Source organism: Diadema antillarum, unplaced genomic scaffold (assembly GCF_040938485.1).
Source record: "Diadema antillarum isolate AM-2024a unplaced genomic scaffold, OU_Dant_1.0 scf00000143, whole genome shotgun sequence".
NCBI lineage: Eukaryota > Metazoa > Echinodermata > Echinoidea > Diadematoida > Diadematidae > Diadema > Diadema antillarum.
Window position 1 is genome coordinate 1,166,317 of NW_027271032.1, and position 14,454 is coordinate 1,180,770.

The window sequence follows — 14,454 nt, forward strand, 5'->3', positions numbered from 1 at the left end:
CCATAGATGACTTTGTATCAGAGTCATCATTGTTTCAGGAATGATTGAAATGGAGGGGGGGGGGCGGGTTTCAATTATGGCGGAATAGTTTTTGTTATTGTTTGTTTGTTTTCGTACATAATTTGGAGCTGGTCCCGAGTTGCTCGCGTCATAGCATGTTTACACCTAAGCCTATGCTATTTGACGTTGTCAACGTCTGGACCATACCATGTGTCGATATTACTTTCTTCGCGAGCGAGCGCTTCAGAAAAATTATGTATATATTATCCTACAAGATGTAGAATACTGTTCAGCTCTGTTACTAGTCTGGGCTCCGTCCCCTTTTCCTTGGTGCCAAGAGAGGGCGCAAACTTTCTGATTGCGATATTCGAGAGACTGCGCGCCCAACGGGTTTTCTCGGGTATCGCAGTTCTCGGCGTATCGCAATCCTCGGGTGTCACGCCCTCATACGGCTTGACGTGTACACGATCACTGCTACGAGTAAAAAGAGTCCAGAAGCTAGACTACTCTGTTACCTGTCTGAAGGCGGGCGTACGATCGAATGTCATGCAATATGCCAAAATTGATACAATCACATTTCTGCTTCCTCCATTTATTCTCAAATTTCAGGGGGGGGGGGGGGTGATTGTACAGGCCATCCCCCTCCTCCATTTCGGGGGGGGGGGGGGGATATATCCCCCATCCCCCCGGGATTTATGCCCATGGTTCCTATAGTTACACGACTAGACAAAAATTTGCCAGCTTGGCTATGGCAGGTATGGGTGCACACCAAAGAGCGTACACACGACGTACGTCTCAGCTATCGCGGAGTGGAGTTACGCTACAATGAAGACGATGAAAAATCAAATCTTTTGTGGCGTATTCCTCAGCTACCGAAAGCATTGGGGAAGTGGAGGGCTTCCCCGATCTTGCATGTCATTTCCGCGGGTTTTGAATTAATACAACCGACAAGAAAAACTCATGGGATGCTCGTTGAACTTGCATGATAATCGGTTAATTGCAAACGTATCATTTCGTTTTGACCCCAGGCGCAGAGTGAGTCTGCCTACTGGCGAGTGAGCATGAGGAACGTCCGAAGGCTGTCTGCACGTGGCTACCTGGTGCTTGCAATCGTCATTGTTGGTGTTATTTATGTAGGCGTGATCAACGGCATCGCTCCGCTCTCGCGTGTGGCTAACATTGGCAACTTTCATAGATGGGATCATACACGGTGAGCTTGACACGATGCTGTAATACACCAGGAAGCTATGCATAACTCCATGCTTTCTCCAGTTTCATACATAATGACATCTAATGTATTCCCGAGATACGAGAAAGAGACACAGTAGACATGCAACGCTGTGCGCTGGAAGTAGAACATTATAAAGCTGTTTGTTGCGGCACATTTTGGTAAAGCGGTACATTTTTGTAAATTACCAAAATGTGTAAGTTACCAAAATGTGCCGTCACTATATATGTGACTGCACATTTTGGTAACTGCACATTAATGTGTAAGTTACCAAAATGTGCCGTCACTATGTGACTGCACATTTTGGTAACTGCACATTTTGGTAATTTACCAAAATGTGCCGATAGTGCACCTATACCTGACGGGATCAACTGTTACCAAAATGTGCAGTTAAAAGTGGATTTGCCTGCACATTTTGGACAATTTTCACATTTTGGTAACTGAAATAAAAAACCCATGGATGGGCTTGAGATTTATAATACGGTCAAGGAGTTAAGGTGATATGGTCCTACTGCAGCAGTGAAGACAGGCAAGATACTTATTTAGCTCACCCGAGCTGAAAGCTCGAGTAATTGCGATTACTTTTCGTGTGGGTATGCTGTGTGACCTGCGTGCCAGGTGCGTGGGCTGACAACTCAGTAACGGAATTCCTCTGAAGGAATGGCAGAAGTACCACAGAATGTCATTCATTTGGCCGCGTACGGGGACTGCGAAATACATGCATGGGGGTTGCCTGCGTTGCCTGTCAGGTGCGGACCAACTGCGGAGACCTCCGGGTAGCAAATTTTGCTTCCCCGCAAGTCAAACTTCCCCAGATACGGTATGACAAGGCTTTGAGCATGTTCAAAATATGTTCCGAGTGAGTTGCGAGGGTACACGCAGAACACCAGTAGGAGACCTTACCGGCAGCACCTTGCAGACAACCCCAATGCAGGTACTTTGCAGTACCCGTAAGTCGCTCGTAACAGAAAACGGATCAGTTTCAAAGTTCTCACGCAGGTCTAACGGAATACACGCAAGTAGAAGGTAAGTAGCACGCGTCTAGCAAATAAGACACAAGTGCGAAACTCGTAAACATTCTTGTCCGCCCACAGAAAATTTTTCTGAGTGCTGAAAAAAAAATCACTTCTCGCAACAAGCCCGCGTAGCTTGCCCGGAAAGGTGTGACACGGCCTTACAGGCCTTACAGGCCGTGTCACATCTTTCCGGGTAAGCCTTGCGTGCGACTTGCGAAGAACAATTTTTACTACCCAGAGGTCCCCGCAGATGACCTGCACGTAACAGTACCTAGCACGTATCTCACCCGTAGTCGCCCGAAGGTGCGCACGCAAATGCTTTTTACCCGTAACCTTGTCACACCTTTCCGGGCAAGTTACGTGTTGCGTGTGAGGATTTTCCAGCATACCGGACAATTTCTGAGGACGGACAAGGATTTGCGCGCATTATGCATATGTGTCTTACTTGCTGGATGCGTCTTCTTGCGGGTATTCTGTGTGACGTGCGTGTCAGGCGCGTGGGGGCTGACAACTCAGAAATTCATCTGAAGGAATGGCAGAAGTCCAACAGAAATGACAGAATGTCATTATCTTGGCCGCGCTGACCGCATAGGGGACTGCCAAGTACCTGCGTGGGAGTTGCCTGCGAGGTGCTGCTCAAAATTTGGCTGCGGGTAAATCGGACTTCCGTGCGCAACTCTGGGCAACTACGTGCGACATAATTTTCCTGCGTGCTGGGAAAACCTTACTCGCAACAAGCCCGCGTAGCTTGCCCGGAAAGGTGTGACACGGCCTTGAGGCTTCCGAACTCATTCGGTGCATGGGGACAAAAACCAACTGCACAATTTGTTTTTGTGATGATTTTGGAGGAGCAGAAAGTTACCAAAATGTGCCGTCAATGTCCTGCACATTTTGGTAAATTTACTAAAATGTGCAGTTACCAAAATGTGCCGTAACATAGTCACGGCACATTTTGGTAACTGCACATTTTGGTAATTTACCTAAATGTGCAATTTACCAAAATGTGCCGCAACAGCTGTTCGTTGCGTCACCCGTTGTAAATAGGAGAACATTGGGGCATATTTTCTGAATTTTTATTTCGAGGTCATCTGAAGAAGCACCAGTCTGGGGCTTTCCCTATACTATTTTTATATTCTAGTAACTTGGAAGTTTCCACCATGTTATCGGTGAGCCAGATCTAGTACACTGATAGTCTTTGCTCAAGTGACGCAATAGGCAATTTCGACGGGTTACGGGGAAGAAAAAAAAAATCGCCTCCAGGTCAGCAGGTGTGATAAATGCATTCTGCACAGAAATATGAAAGCTACAAACACCTACTTCTCCCCCCTCGGCACAGCGTATGGATGTTTTCCCAACTGTTCATAATGTATCCCCCCAGGTGGGGCGCACCGGGTGCGCCCCCCCTTTATTCTTTTGTTAAAACAAAAGAAATAAAAGGAAAAATGGAGGGGGCGCGTGCGCCCCCCCCCCCCTCCCCCTTTCATTCTGTTAAGGCGCCCCCTCTTTACGGAATTCCCGTTGGATCCGTCCCTGTACACAATCTCATACGCGAGACTCACAACACGTATACTCTGTACCCCCATACAAACACAGGGCCTGCAAGCCCTCCAACAAAAGGAAGGCACTAATTAATTTAGGATATCAAATAGAATATAGTAGTCAATAATAGAAAACATAATCCGATGATATCAAATTTGTGCATTTCCATTCCCATGCTTTTGTAGCTGAAATATTGTAACCAGAATGATGTTCCTTCGTTAAAGAAAAAAACAAATTGTAGCCGCTGTGTCGCCATACGATCGTGACGGTGAGTTCGACGTTGTTTCATTTATGGGCACTCCTAGCATCGATGCCGAAAAATCGTAAGGTTGTCTGCACATCTCGGTCAAGTCAAACTCACCACTTTACAACCATGCAAACCGTTGAAAGAGTCACGCTCTGTGATAAAAAACAAACAAACAAAACGCTGTGCAAGTGGTAGTGTCTCATGAAAAATACCATCCTCTTTTGGTTGATCGCTATCTCAATTAGCAAAAAAAAAAAGCTTTTAAAATGCACGATCGTTGGAAGGGAGCTATCGCGAAGTGTTCCGGATGACAGGCGTAACTAATGAAAAGTAACGATGCTAGTAATGGTATGTAATAGTCGCTCTTTACATAGTAAGAGGCAAAACACTCTGTCCCTCGGATAGCACATAAAATGGAGGTTCCATGTGTGAGAGCAGGGAGGTGACCTCCATGGTGAGAGTATCACAACTCATCCACGTGAAAGATTCCGCTTCTGTTATTCATCGCAAAGAGCAGGATGTTTAACCCGCCGGTGAAGTGGTCCCGCCTTACATCCAGCTGCACCCCATAGAAGACCAGCTATGGCAGCTGAATATGGCCTATCCAGTCATCTTCTTGGGAAATGAAACAAAAAAAAAAACAAACAAACAAACAAAACCTATTCAGCGGGCCATATTAAAGGCATTATTTACCATTTGCAGGTGAAACAAAAACTCAGCTTTAGTACTTCAAAATTGTTCCAAAATGTGAGATAGGGATCGAAACAACCAATGTAAAAATGTTATTCAGTATAATCAGTGTTATGTATTTTCAAATATACAAAATGTCAACAATAGTTATGATGAAATTGTTTCTAGAATAAATTGTCTATAAACAGTTGGTCATAGTTTTGGCTTTATTGCAAAATTTTTATATGGTCGAGATGTTTTGTGATACAACTGACCAACACCTATGCATCAAATAAAACTAACGGACATTTTTTAAATGACTGCTCCCAATGGTTAACAGCACCTTTTATGCTGAAAGATCTTTGTAGTGCATTACAAGTGGGTTTTATATGTATATACATATATAATTATATATATATATATATATATATATATATATATATATATATAGCGAAAACTTTGAGCAAAGAAAATGGGTTTTCATCGGGATTCGAACCCGAGACCTCCGGATTACTAGACCGGTGCTCTACCGACTGAGCTATTGAAAGCCCTAGATCGGTGTTTGTCCCAAACCCTTAACATGGTCAGAAGCTATAGTGTGTGTATGTGTGCCACACGCACACACATTAACCTGACATAAACCCAAATGATGTAAATCAACTTTGGAATAAATGTGAGGGATCGCCGAAGCGATGCAGCTTTTTTGTAATATATTGTGAAACAAGGAAGGAAAAACTGATTCTGGTCAGTTTTTCCTTCCTGGTTTCAATATATATATATATATATATATATATATATATATATATATATATGTAATATATATAATATAATGGTATGATGTATGCCCTATGCATTGCAGGCATATGAAAATATTACTCAAAGCAACGTGCTTGTTGCTGGCTGCTATGTAGCTCATTTCAACGGGTTTTTTTTTCATAGACTGATTCATGTCAGTCGCACATTTTCTACAATATCACAGCGATCATGTGAAACAGAATATACAGTAAACAAGATGAAATGCAACCAAGCTTTGGTGCCATGCACACCTCTGTTTACACAGCGAAACAAAGGATTAAAGAGATAGCATAGTTTTTGTTGAGATAGTGATTCAGGTTTTAAGTTTTTGTGAGATAATTAGAAACCACTTATGTAAAACATTAAAGAGCACCTATTCCAAAATGAATTAAAAGTTTATTAATTGACGAAAATCACTTTTGAATTGACTGAGATATAAAAGAACCCCAAAATAAAACAAAGCATTTAAGGTGTAACCCATGCAACTTTTATGAAGACCTCTTTGTTTTTTGATATTTCAGCCATCTTATAGAACCGATTTTATTCTATAGAAACTTTTCATTCCTCTAAGAATTGTAATATGCTCTTTAATATTTCATATAGGTGGTTTCTAATTATTTCACAAAAAGTTAAAACCTGAATCCCCATTTCAGCATAAATATACCATCCCTTTAATCTATAGTGTTAAAAGCAGGGTATGCTATTGATCTCTTACGCACTGGATTTCCTGATCAATATGCATATACCCATGACTTCATTTTGATTAAAGCACAAATGAAACGAGTGACATGGTGACATTGGCGTTAAGATGAGAACTTTGGGTGATGATAGCAACAAAGTAGTCATTATACATTGCGATGAATGTGTGTGTGTGTGTGTGTGTGTGTGTGTGTTTATCATTTTTAGATGATAGGTGGTTTCTAATTATTTCACAAAAAGTTAAAACCTGAATCCCCATTTCAGCATAAACTATACCATCCCTTTAATCTATAGTGTTAAAAGCAGGGTATACTGTTGATCTCTTATGCACGGGATTTCCTGATCAATATGCATATACCCATGACTTCATTTCGATTAAACCACAAATGAAACGAGTGACATGGTGACATTGGCGTTAAGATGAGAACTTTGTGTGATGATAGCAACAAAGTAGTCATTATACATCGCGATGAATGTGTGTGTGTGTGTGTGTGTGTGTGTGTTTATCATTTTTAGATAGAACAGTGTGAATAATTTCGTATAAGGGATTCTGTTTCATGAGGAAGTTAGTAGGCTATACTCACAGGCTGTTATTCAGAATTATGTGTAATTTTGTAGGAAAAAAAAAAACATACTTTGATATATGACTGAAAATTAGAGTAACGGAAATAAAACTTGTCATGAAAGTAAAATTAATAAAATGAATTCAATAAAGATGACGATAACGAATCCGAATAGAATACTGTAATTGTAAATTTCATGTTCAGCAGAAGAGGAAATCAATACATAATATGTCATTACAATTATAGCAAATGCCACAGGCCAGCTCAACCCCAGCCCCCCCCCCCCCTTAAAGAAAAAATAGGTAAAAATGAATTTCCACTGTTCTATATAGTTTAAAACGAGTAAGCTCTAGCTTTAAAATTATTGTTAAAATTGGACCATTGTAACCCATTCAAAAAGTGTTTGAAATAAGAAAGAGTTTCATAGAAGTTGATTTAAAGATCAGGGTTACTCAGGCTAAATGCGCAGAAGTATCAGTGAAATCAAGTTTTATTTCTCTTTTTTTTTTCTTTTTTGCTTTAAAGGGTGTGTACAGTTCTGGTCAAGGTGAGGATTTAGCGAGATATTCAGAAACCACTCTATCGATGAGATGTCAAAGAGCATGCAATTCTAAGGGGTATCAAAAGTTTATTTGATGAAAATCGGTTTTGAAATGGCTGAGATATTCAAAAACAACGTGAAACAAAGAGATCCTAATAAAAGGCGTGGCCTGTAGTCTTTTATTTTCTTTTTTTTTTGATATCTCAGCTGTTTGAAAACCAATTTTCATCAAATAAACGTTTAATCCTTCTTAAAATTACATGCTCTTTCATATTTTATAAGAGGTTTCTCATTATCTCACTTAGAAATTCAAACAACGTGAATCCCCACCTCAACCAGTACTGTACAGCCCCTTTAAGCCACGAAATTTTGAAAGCCGGTAGAGAAATTACTCCCACAGACAAGAAAAGCTTAAAAATACTACTTGGCCATCCCAAATGATATATCATTTTGGCCCATTACAGACAATCTTAATCTGCGACTTTTTTTATGTTTTCGGGCTGAGCGGTCACAAATGACAACGAAATACATTGTACTCTCGGTAAAAAAATACAAGGGACCTATACCAGTACATGTGTGTACCTTTCGTGAAACACAGAGGTGTATAATATAAGGACGTCAATGCATGTGTATTTCATTTGCTTTCATCGTGTTTAGAGTATTGTATTGTGAATTGATCTGGCAAGACTGCTATCGGAAGGTTTCTATCACCTTCCTCTCTTTCTTACTCTTTCTGTCTCTCTTCTTATTATCCCTCTTATCCACGAGCATCATGTTGGACCCCCTTCTCTTATTGCATTAACGTGTTGTATTATCGGTTGCCAAAGGGTCAAGCTTTTGTATATAGCTTATTATTGGCGACGGTTCTGTGTGGTCATTCATAACACATGTACTGTAATATTATGTCACAGATGTGTGTGTAATGAAAATTGTTGAAATTGTAGAAACCGTTTAGTAGCTATAATGATCGATTATCACATTTGTTTATATTATGTTTGATTATATTGCTAAAAAGGAATGGTAAATCATACAGAGAATGAATAAACCAAACCAAATCAAATCAAATCAAATCAAATGGACGATTTTCTTGTGTGCGTCGACCTCTCAGATCCATATCCGCAATTACGGTAAGATGCTTACATGTATGCATGAAATGGATCCAGTGTAGCCAGCCTGTTATATTAACGGGACTGCCAATCCATTTGAGAATGTATCCAAGGCAACCCTCCGCTACGATATAATTCTATACTAATAGCAGCAAACGAATACAATTGATTTCGAGCATATCATCACCCGATGTATAGTGATAATATGTGTCATAAATTGGTATCTTGTTCGGTGGTATGATACGTTTGATCCAGTGAGGGGCCGACCGTATTTCCGACCGTGCAATAATAAGAGGCCACCGAACACGAGGCAGATTCATCGGTTAACACACAACTTTGATTCTTTTGTTGTTTCCTACCCTATAAGTTGGAACACAACGTACCATGTCAAATTATTTAAAAGAAATAGAAGAAAACACGAATATGAAAAAAAAAACACAAACCATAATCATTCTATCCATTCACCCGTTGGCCACGTGGGTACTAATTGACTTTGTATTTTTGTTGAATCACATTGAAAAGTGCTAGCATACTTCTACTCTAACGTCCACAGTAGAAAGGGTGGAAGTAAAATGATAATATTTCCATCAAATCACTGGCGCTACACTGCAAAAACATCGGTGTTACACTCAACACCATAGGTGTTAAATCTAGCACCTAACATCTAAGTGTCAATGGAGAACCACACCCACAGGTGTAGAAAGTATGTTGTGATGGTGTTGAAAAGTGCTCACCTGGCACTTGATGGTGTTAATTTGACACTGTAGATCGTATATTTTTGACATTGCGCTGGTGTTAATTCAACAATGGCACCGCATGGTGTTGATTTGATATTGCTTGTGTTCATGGGCCGAATGCATAAAACAAGCAATTGCTTGTAAGCAATTGCTTCAAGCAAAAGCACAAGCTCGTCTAGCAGAAGGTCTAGCTCAAGCAATTGCTTAAATCCATATGCATAATATTTTGCTTATGCCAATACCTTTTGCTTGTCCCGCACAAGCTTGAGATTTCAACAAAAGGGATGTCACGCCTGTGCGAAGGCGAGTGTGGCAGCATGTATTTGAAAGGGCATGTGTGTGTGTGGAAACGTTTCCTGACATAGCAGAAGAGCTATGAAATGCACACACAGACACATACACACACATCTATACACACACACGTATTACTGGCTGATTCCCATCACTGCAGCTTACAGCAGCCCGGATCTGCCAGATCGCACGTGGAGAGAGGTCTCCTCGCTCTCCACTGAAGTCAGACATCCTACCTGTTTTTCGTCACATTTTGCGTGCTAACCACTGGACATTCCCGTTGTTGAAATGAAAAAGTGTCTTACACTATACTTATGAGTAATTTCTTGTAGATTTATACCACTCCTTCACAAGTGTGGTCTTTCTTTCATAAAGATGAAAATGATACTTTAAAGGGAACGTTCCGGTTAAGCAAAAGCTCAAGCTCATTTTACAGAGCTTCGAAAATCTTAAGCAATTGCTAGCAAGAACTAGCAAATGGTATGTTTTATGCATACTTTTAAAGCAAATGCTTGGTCTCAAAGCAATTGCTTGCGGGCAACAAGCAATAGCTTGTGCTTGCTAGCAAAAGCTTCTGCTTGCAAGCAATTGCTTGTTTTTATGCATACGGATTCGAGTAAAAGGCTAGCACAAGCAATTGCTAGCGTTTATGCATTCGGCCCAAGGTCAATGGTATAACACCCGTCCAGTTTCAATAGAAGACCACACAACTGGCGTTACTGTGGTGTAAATGCATGTGTTTACACCTTTTTTTTTCTTCAAAAAATCAAGTATTTTATCGGAAAATTCTTGATCCTCTTGTTGAAGTTCAAAATCAACAAGAAGAACAGTAAGTAAGAAACTATTCAAAAAGCATTTTTATTTTTTGAAATGGTACCCGGAGGTGATCTTACACCATGTATGTGAGCACCGGAAATTGAACACAAGCTCGGTGTTTCATTTTTAACACCGGACTTAGGAATGTCCAAATGCATATGAAAATAAGAATTAGGTGTTATCGCCCAATTTGCATTCGAATTAATGAGAGAGCTCTCATATTCAAGCGATTTTCGTCGATGCTTTGCTCTCACAGTTTGTTTTAATTCTTTTTTTTTTATCTTTCAATTTTTTTTATTAAACAACATCAAACAAAATTACAGAAACAGAAATCAAAAACATGATTATACAAATAGAAATAAACAAGAAAAGAAAAAAAGAAGAAAAAGCAGCATACAAAAACCAATCATGTCAATTATGAATTACTAAACAATATACATTCTATCAAGTAAAACAGTGTTATAACGAGGTTTTTAGGAACATATTTTTACCATTAACCCCTTACTTCATCAGGTCCGTAGTCTATCAAGATACAAAAAAAAACAATAAAAGGGGACCAACATATGTGACACTTCCGGGACTCCGGGTTCAACTATACAAGTTAAAAATCCAGTCTCCATTTTCGAAAATGTAAAGCAAGCGTACCCTTTTTCTTTGCCAAAAAATACTCTAAATCCTTGTTAGTCTTAAGACAAGCTTTCAATCCCATGAACTCTTGGGTGGTACCCTGAAATTTACAAATATAAATATAATATTTTACGAGAAGACAAATATAAGTTAAAAATTTATCCTCATTTATACCGAACATTTTTTCAAACTCTGAAACGATTCTATTTGTACCTTCTTTCTGATTAATAATACAGATAACCTCATTCCAAATTGACTTTACTTTCTCACATTGAAGGAATAAATGAACAATCGTCTCTGGCGTCTGTTTGTTTTAATTCTTTGATCATTCAAATTCGTTTCATGTCATTCCTATTATATTTCATTTCATTCAATTTAGAGAGAAATGCATTCAATTTAACGACGAAAAGTCGGCATTCAATTTCGCGCCAGCTGGAAAGACGTTCAATTTCGTCCCAAGTACCGATCAAAATTTCATTCATAGACGCACAACTCGAATTCAATCAACATAAAGAAACTATAGCTATAATGGATCATACCGCATTTTATACACATCAAATTCTTTTTTTCTCTTAAATAATTTGATTGTAATGTATAATTTCATCTTTTTTTCACAGTTTCATTTAATCAGTAGTATCAATTATAAGTATGTATTTCTATATTTTCTAATCTTTCTTCCACTCTCACTTTATTCATTAGCAACATTATGGATCTAAACCTTACAGAATTGTCATATCTCTCTTTTTTTTTACACGTCCAGATCCATATTTACATTTTGGAATCCTCCCCTTCGTCGATTTTTTAACCTTCTTCGTATCTATATTATTCATTGCTCTTCCTGTTGCTTTTTCCTAGAGTTTATCGACAGTTGTATATAATCTTGCTGGTTGTCAAATGCTTCAGCTACTACAGTTCAGTCCATATTCAAGAATAGATATCTATGGAATCTGATCCTCGAGCAGCCTCCAATGTCGTGCGTAAAAATGAATGTTTGTTATGCATTCATGTATGCGTATGAAAGTTGTTGCTTTGGAGGACGATTTATCAGAGGAATGATAGGTTCCATTTCATAGTACAGCTGTACGCTATTTGTTCAAACAGATGACCTGCTACAAAGAAAATGAGCAATAACGAAAAGCACTGCCCAAATGCTGTGAATGTTTGCCTTTTCGTAAATTTGAATTCCTTAACTTTCATCACGGCGTGAACGTGAATCGTGTGCAATTTCACTTTTGAACGTGCTCTTTACATGTTCAAGTGAGAAATTCATGAAATAGAATGCTGATGAAGTTAAATTGAATGAACTAGTTAGCTTTGTGAATGTTGATCTCGGTGATCATTCAAATTCACTCGAACTTGAATGATCTCATCGTTAAATCTCATGCAAATTTGATGAGTTTATATACGCTTTTAAAATTGAGGGAACAAGCCCACCCCCTCAGAAATTAAAGGACAAGTTTACCTTCATGCACATGTAGACTGAGTGAATGCAACAATATCAATAGAACACATCAGTGAAAGTTTGGGGAAAATAGGACAATCCGTTCAAAAGTTATGAATTTTTAAAGTATCTGCGCAGTTACTGCTGGATGAGAAGACTACTACAGTGTATGATGTCATATGCGTACAACAACAAAATAAAAAGAGAGTTTAAAAAAATTTCACTTTTTGAAAAAAGTGTACATTTCCTCAACTTGTCACGGACATAATGTTAAGGGTAATATTATTCTCCTTGCCTTCTGAAAGAGAGAAGTCAAAAGACCTTTTATTAAGCGAGGAAAGTGAAAATATTTTGAATTTTCTTTATATTTTCTTTAAATCGTTATACTCATGTGACATCACAAGTTATAGTAGTCTTCTCATCCAGCCTTCAGTGAGCAAAAACTTCAAAAGTGCCGCCATTGCCGCCATTGGGTCGGGGTTTACAGCCTTGACTTTAGCCAAAGTAATATGTCTGGTTGACTATATCCCATTTATAGGAAGGTTAAAAAAATAATATTATAGAGAACAATTAGTTGCCTGAAATATTTCCGAGAACAAAATGGATTTGGAAGATAATCTCTATGTGCAGAGCGGGTTAGAGGTCAATCCTCAGTGGTCTATAGAACTCTAGATAAGAGTCCATGTTTCCTGTAATTCGTAGTCCTTTTGTCCGTACAATGCTCAAACCAGCGCTTGGCAGTAGGCTGTAAGTCGAAACATGCTACGTCTGTGTGTACAAAGGGCAAACTCTGCACGTCTCCATGTTTCTATGGTCCCATTCAAAATGTGACTGCTGCTTACTCAACACCTGGTCGGCTGGGGTGCCCCCGCTTCCCACGCAATCATCCAAGTTCTGAAAGACGAACATTGTACAGACAAAAGAGCTAAAAATTACAGGAAACATGGATTTTTTTCACACACTGCAGTGCGCATAGCGCCAAATCGTATCACCACACGGGGAAAATGTGAATACAATGTAGTTAATAGTCATGGTTTGTTGTATACAACAAACCATTATTATGGTAATATGTTACGTTAGTTGCCTCTTGCTCAGCGTGTGCGTCTTTACTAAGTCCTTATGGAGGTGGAACGAGGGAGTGACACAATATCACGATAATGCCATGTTTACAGCCGTGGATGTATGAATATTTTATTCCTTTTTATTTCGTTTTAACCATATGGATCTTGATTTAACCATGGACCTACTATAGGTCCATGCCTATGTGATGGAGGTCCATGGTTTAACAGATCAAAATTGATGAGGTTATGTTGCATGGCCGGCGGAACCGTGGGGGCCGTGGGGGCTCGAGCCCCCACACTTTTTGTGCACCATACAGAGATCTTGAATTGTGATCGCGGTAAGGTTATGTTTTTCCGCTGAAGACCCCCCCCCCCCCCCTATTTTTTGCTTGTCGAAAGCCGGAAGTGGGAAGGGAGAAAGTAATGAGCTGAGTACCTTGAGGACTTTTGTTGTTGTTGTTGTTGTTGTTGCTTGTTACTCATCAAACCCGGAAGTGCCCCCCCCCCCCCACTTTTGAAAACGCTCCGCCGGCCCTGTGTTGTATATATGCAGGCGATTCAAAGACCTACTACGCATTGGTGGTATGACGTCATCAAATTTGCATAATGGATTGTGACTAGAACTTGTCTTATAATGTGCCTATAGTTTGAATTCTTATAATCGATTTTGATTTTTAAAAAATCCACAATTTTCTCTGTTTGATTTTACTGTGTTTATTGAAGTACAACTTAAATAGATATTTTTGTCTCTTTCTGGAGGTTCACGACAACCAGCAAACATAGTCCATGGGCCAGGCCAGATATTGGTACCACCTGAGGTGGCAAAACCTTTTTGGTGTCATTTAAAAACGAGACCAAATTGGTTAAAAATTCATTTATTATGACTAAGCTACTCATTTGGAAATGCTATCATAGCTTAATAAGCATATCTATGCCCGGCAAACAAAATGACACCAAAGAGGTTTTGCCACCTCGGGTGGTACCAATAACCCATTTTTCGGGTCTTGGCCCATGGACTAATAACTGTCATTGTACAGCTGTAGGCAGGAGTCGAGAGTAAACTGTTGTCAGCGCTGAT

General features: G+C 39.4%; 1 protein-coding gene across 1 annotated transcript in view; it reads left to right on the forward strand.

Moving 5' to 3' along the window:
- Positions 1-14,454, forward strand: part of LOC139721415 (alpha-2,8-sialyltransferase 8F-like) — a 59,623-nt gene that overhangs the window by 16,898 nt on the left and 28,271 nt on the right. Inside the window, exon 2 of the mRNA XM_071632731.1 lies at positions 1,029-1,210. Coding sequence (XP_071488832.1) covers positions 1,029-1,210 — 182 coding nt within the window. The remainder of the gene's footprint in view (positions 1-1,028; positions 1,211-14,454) is intronic.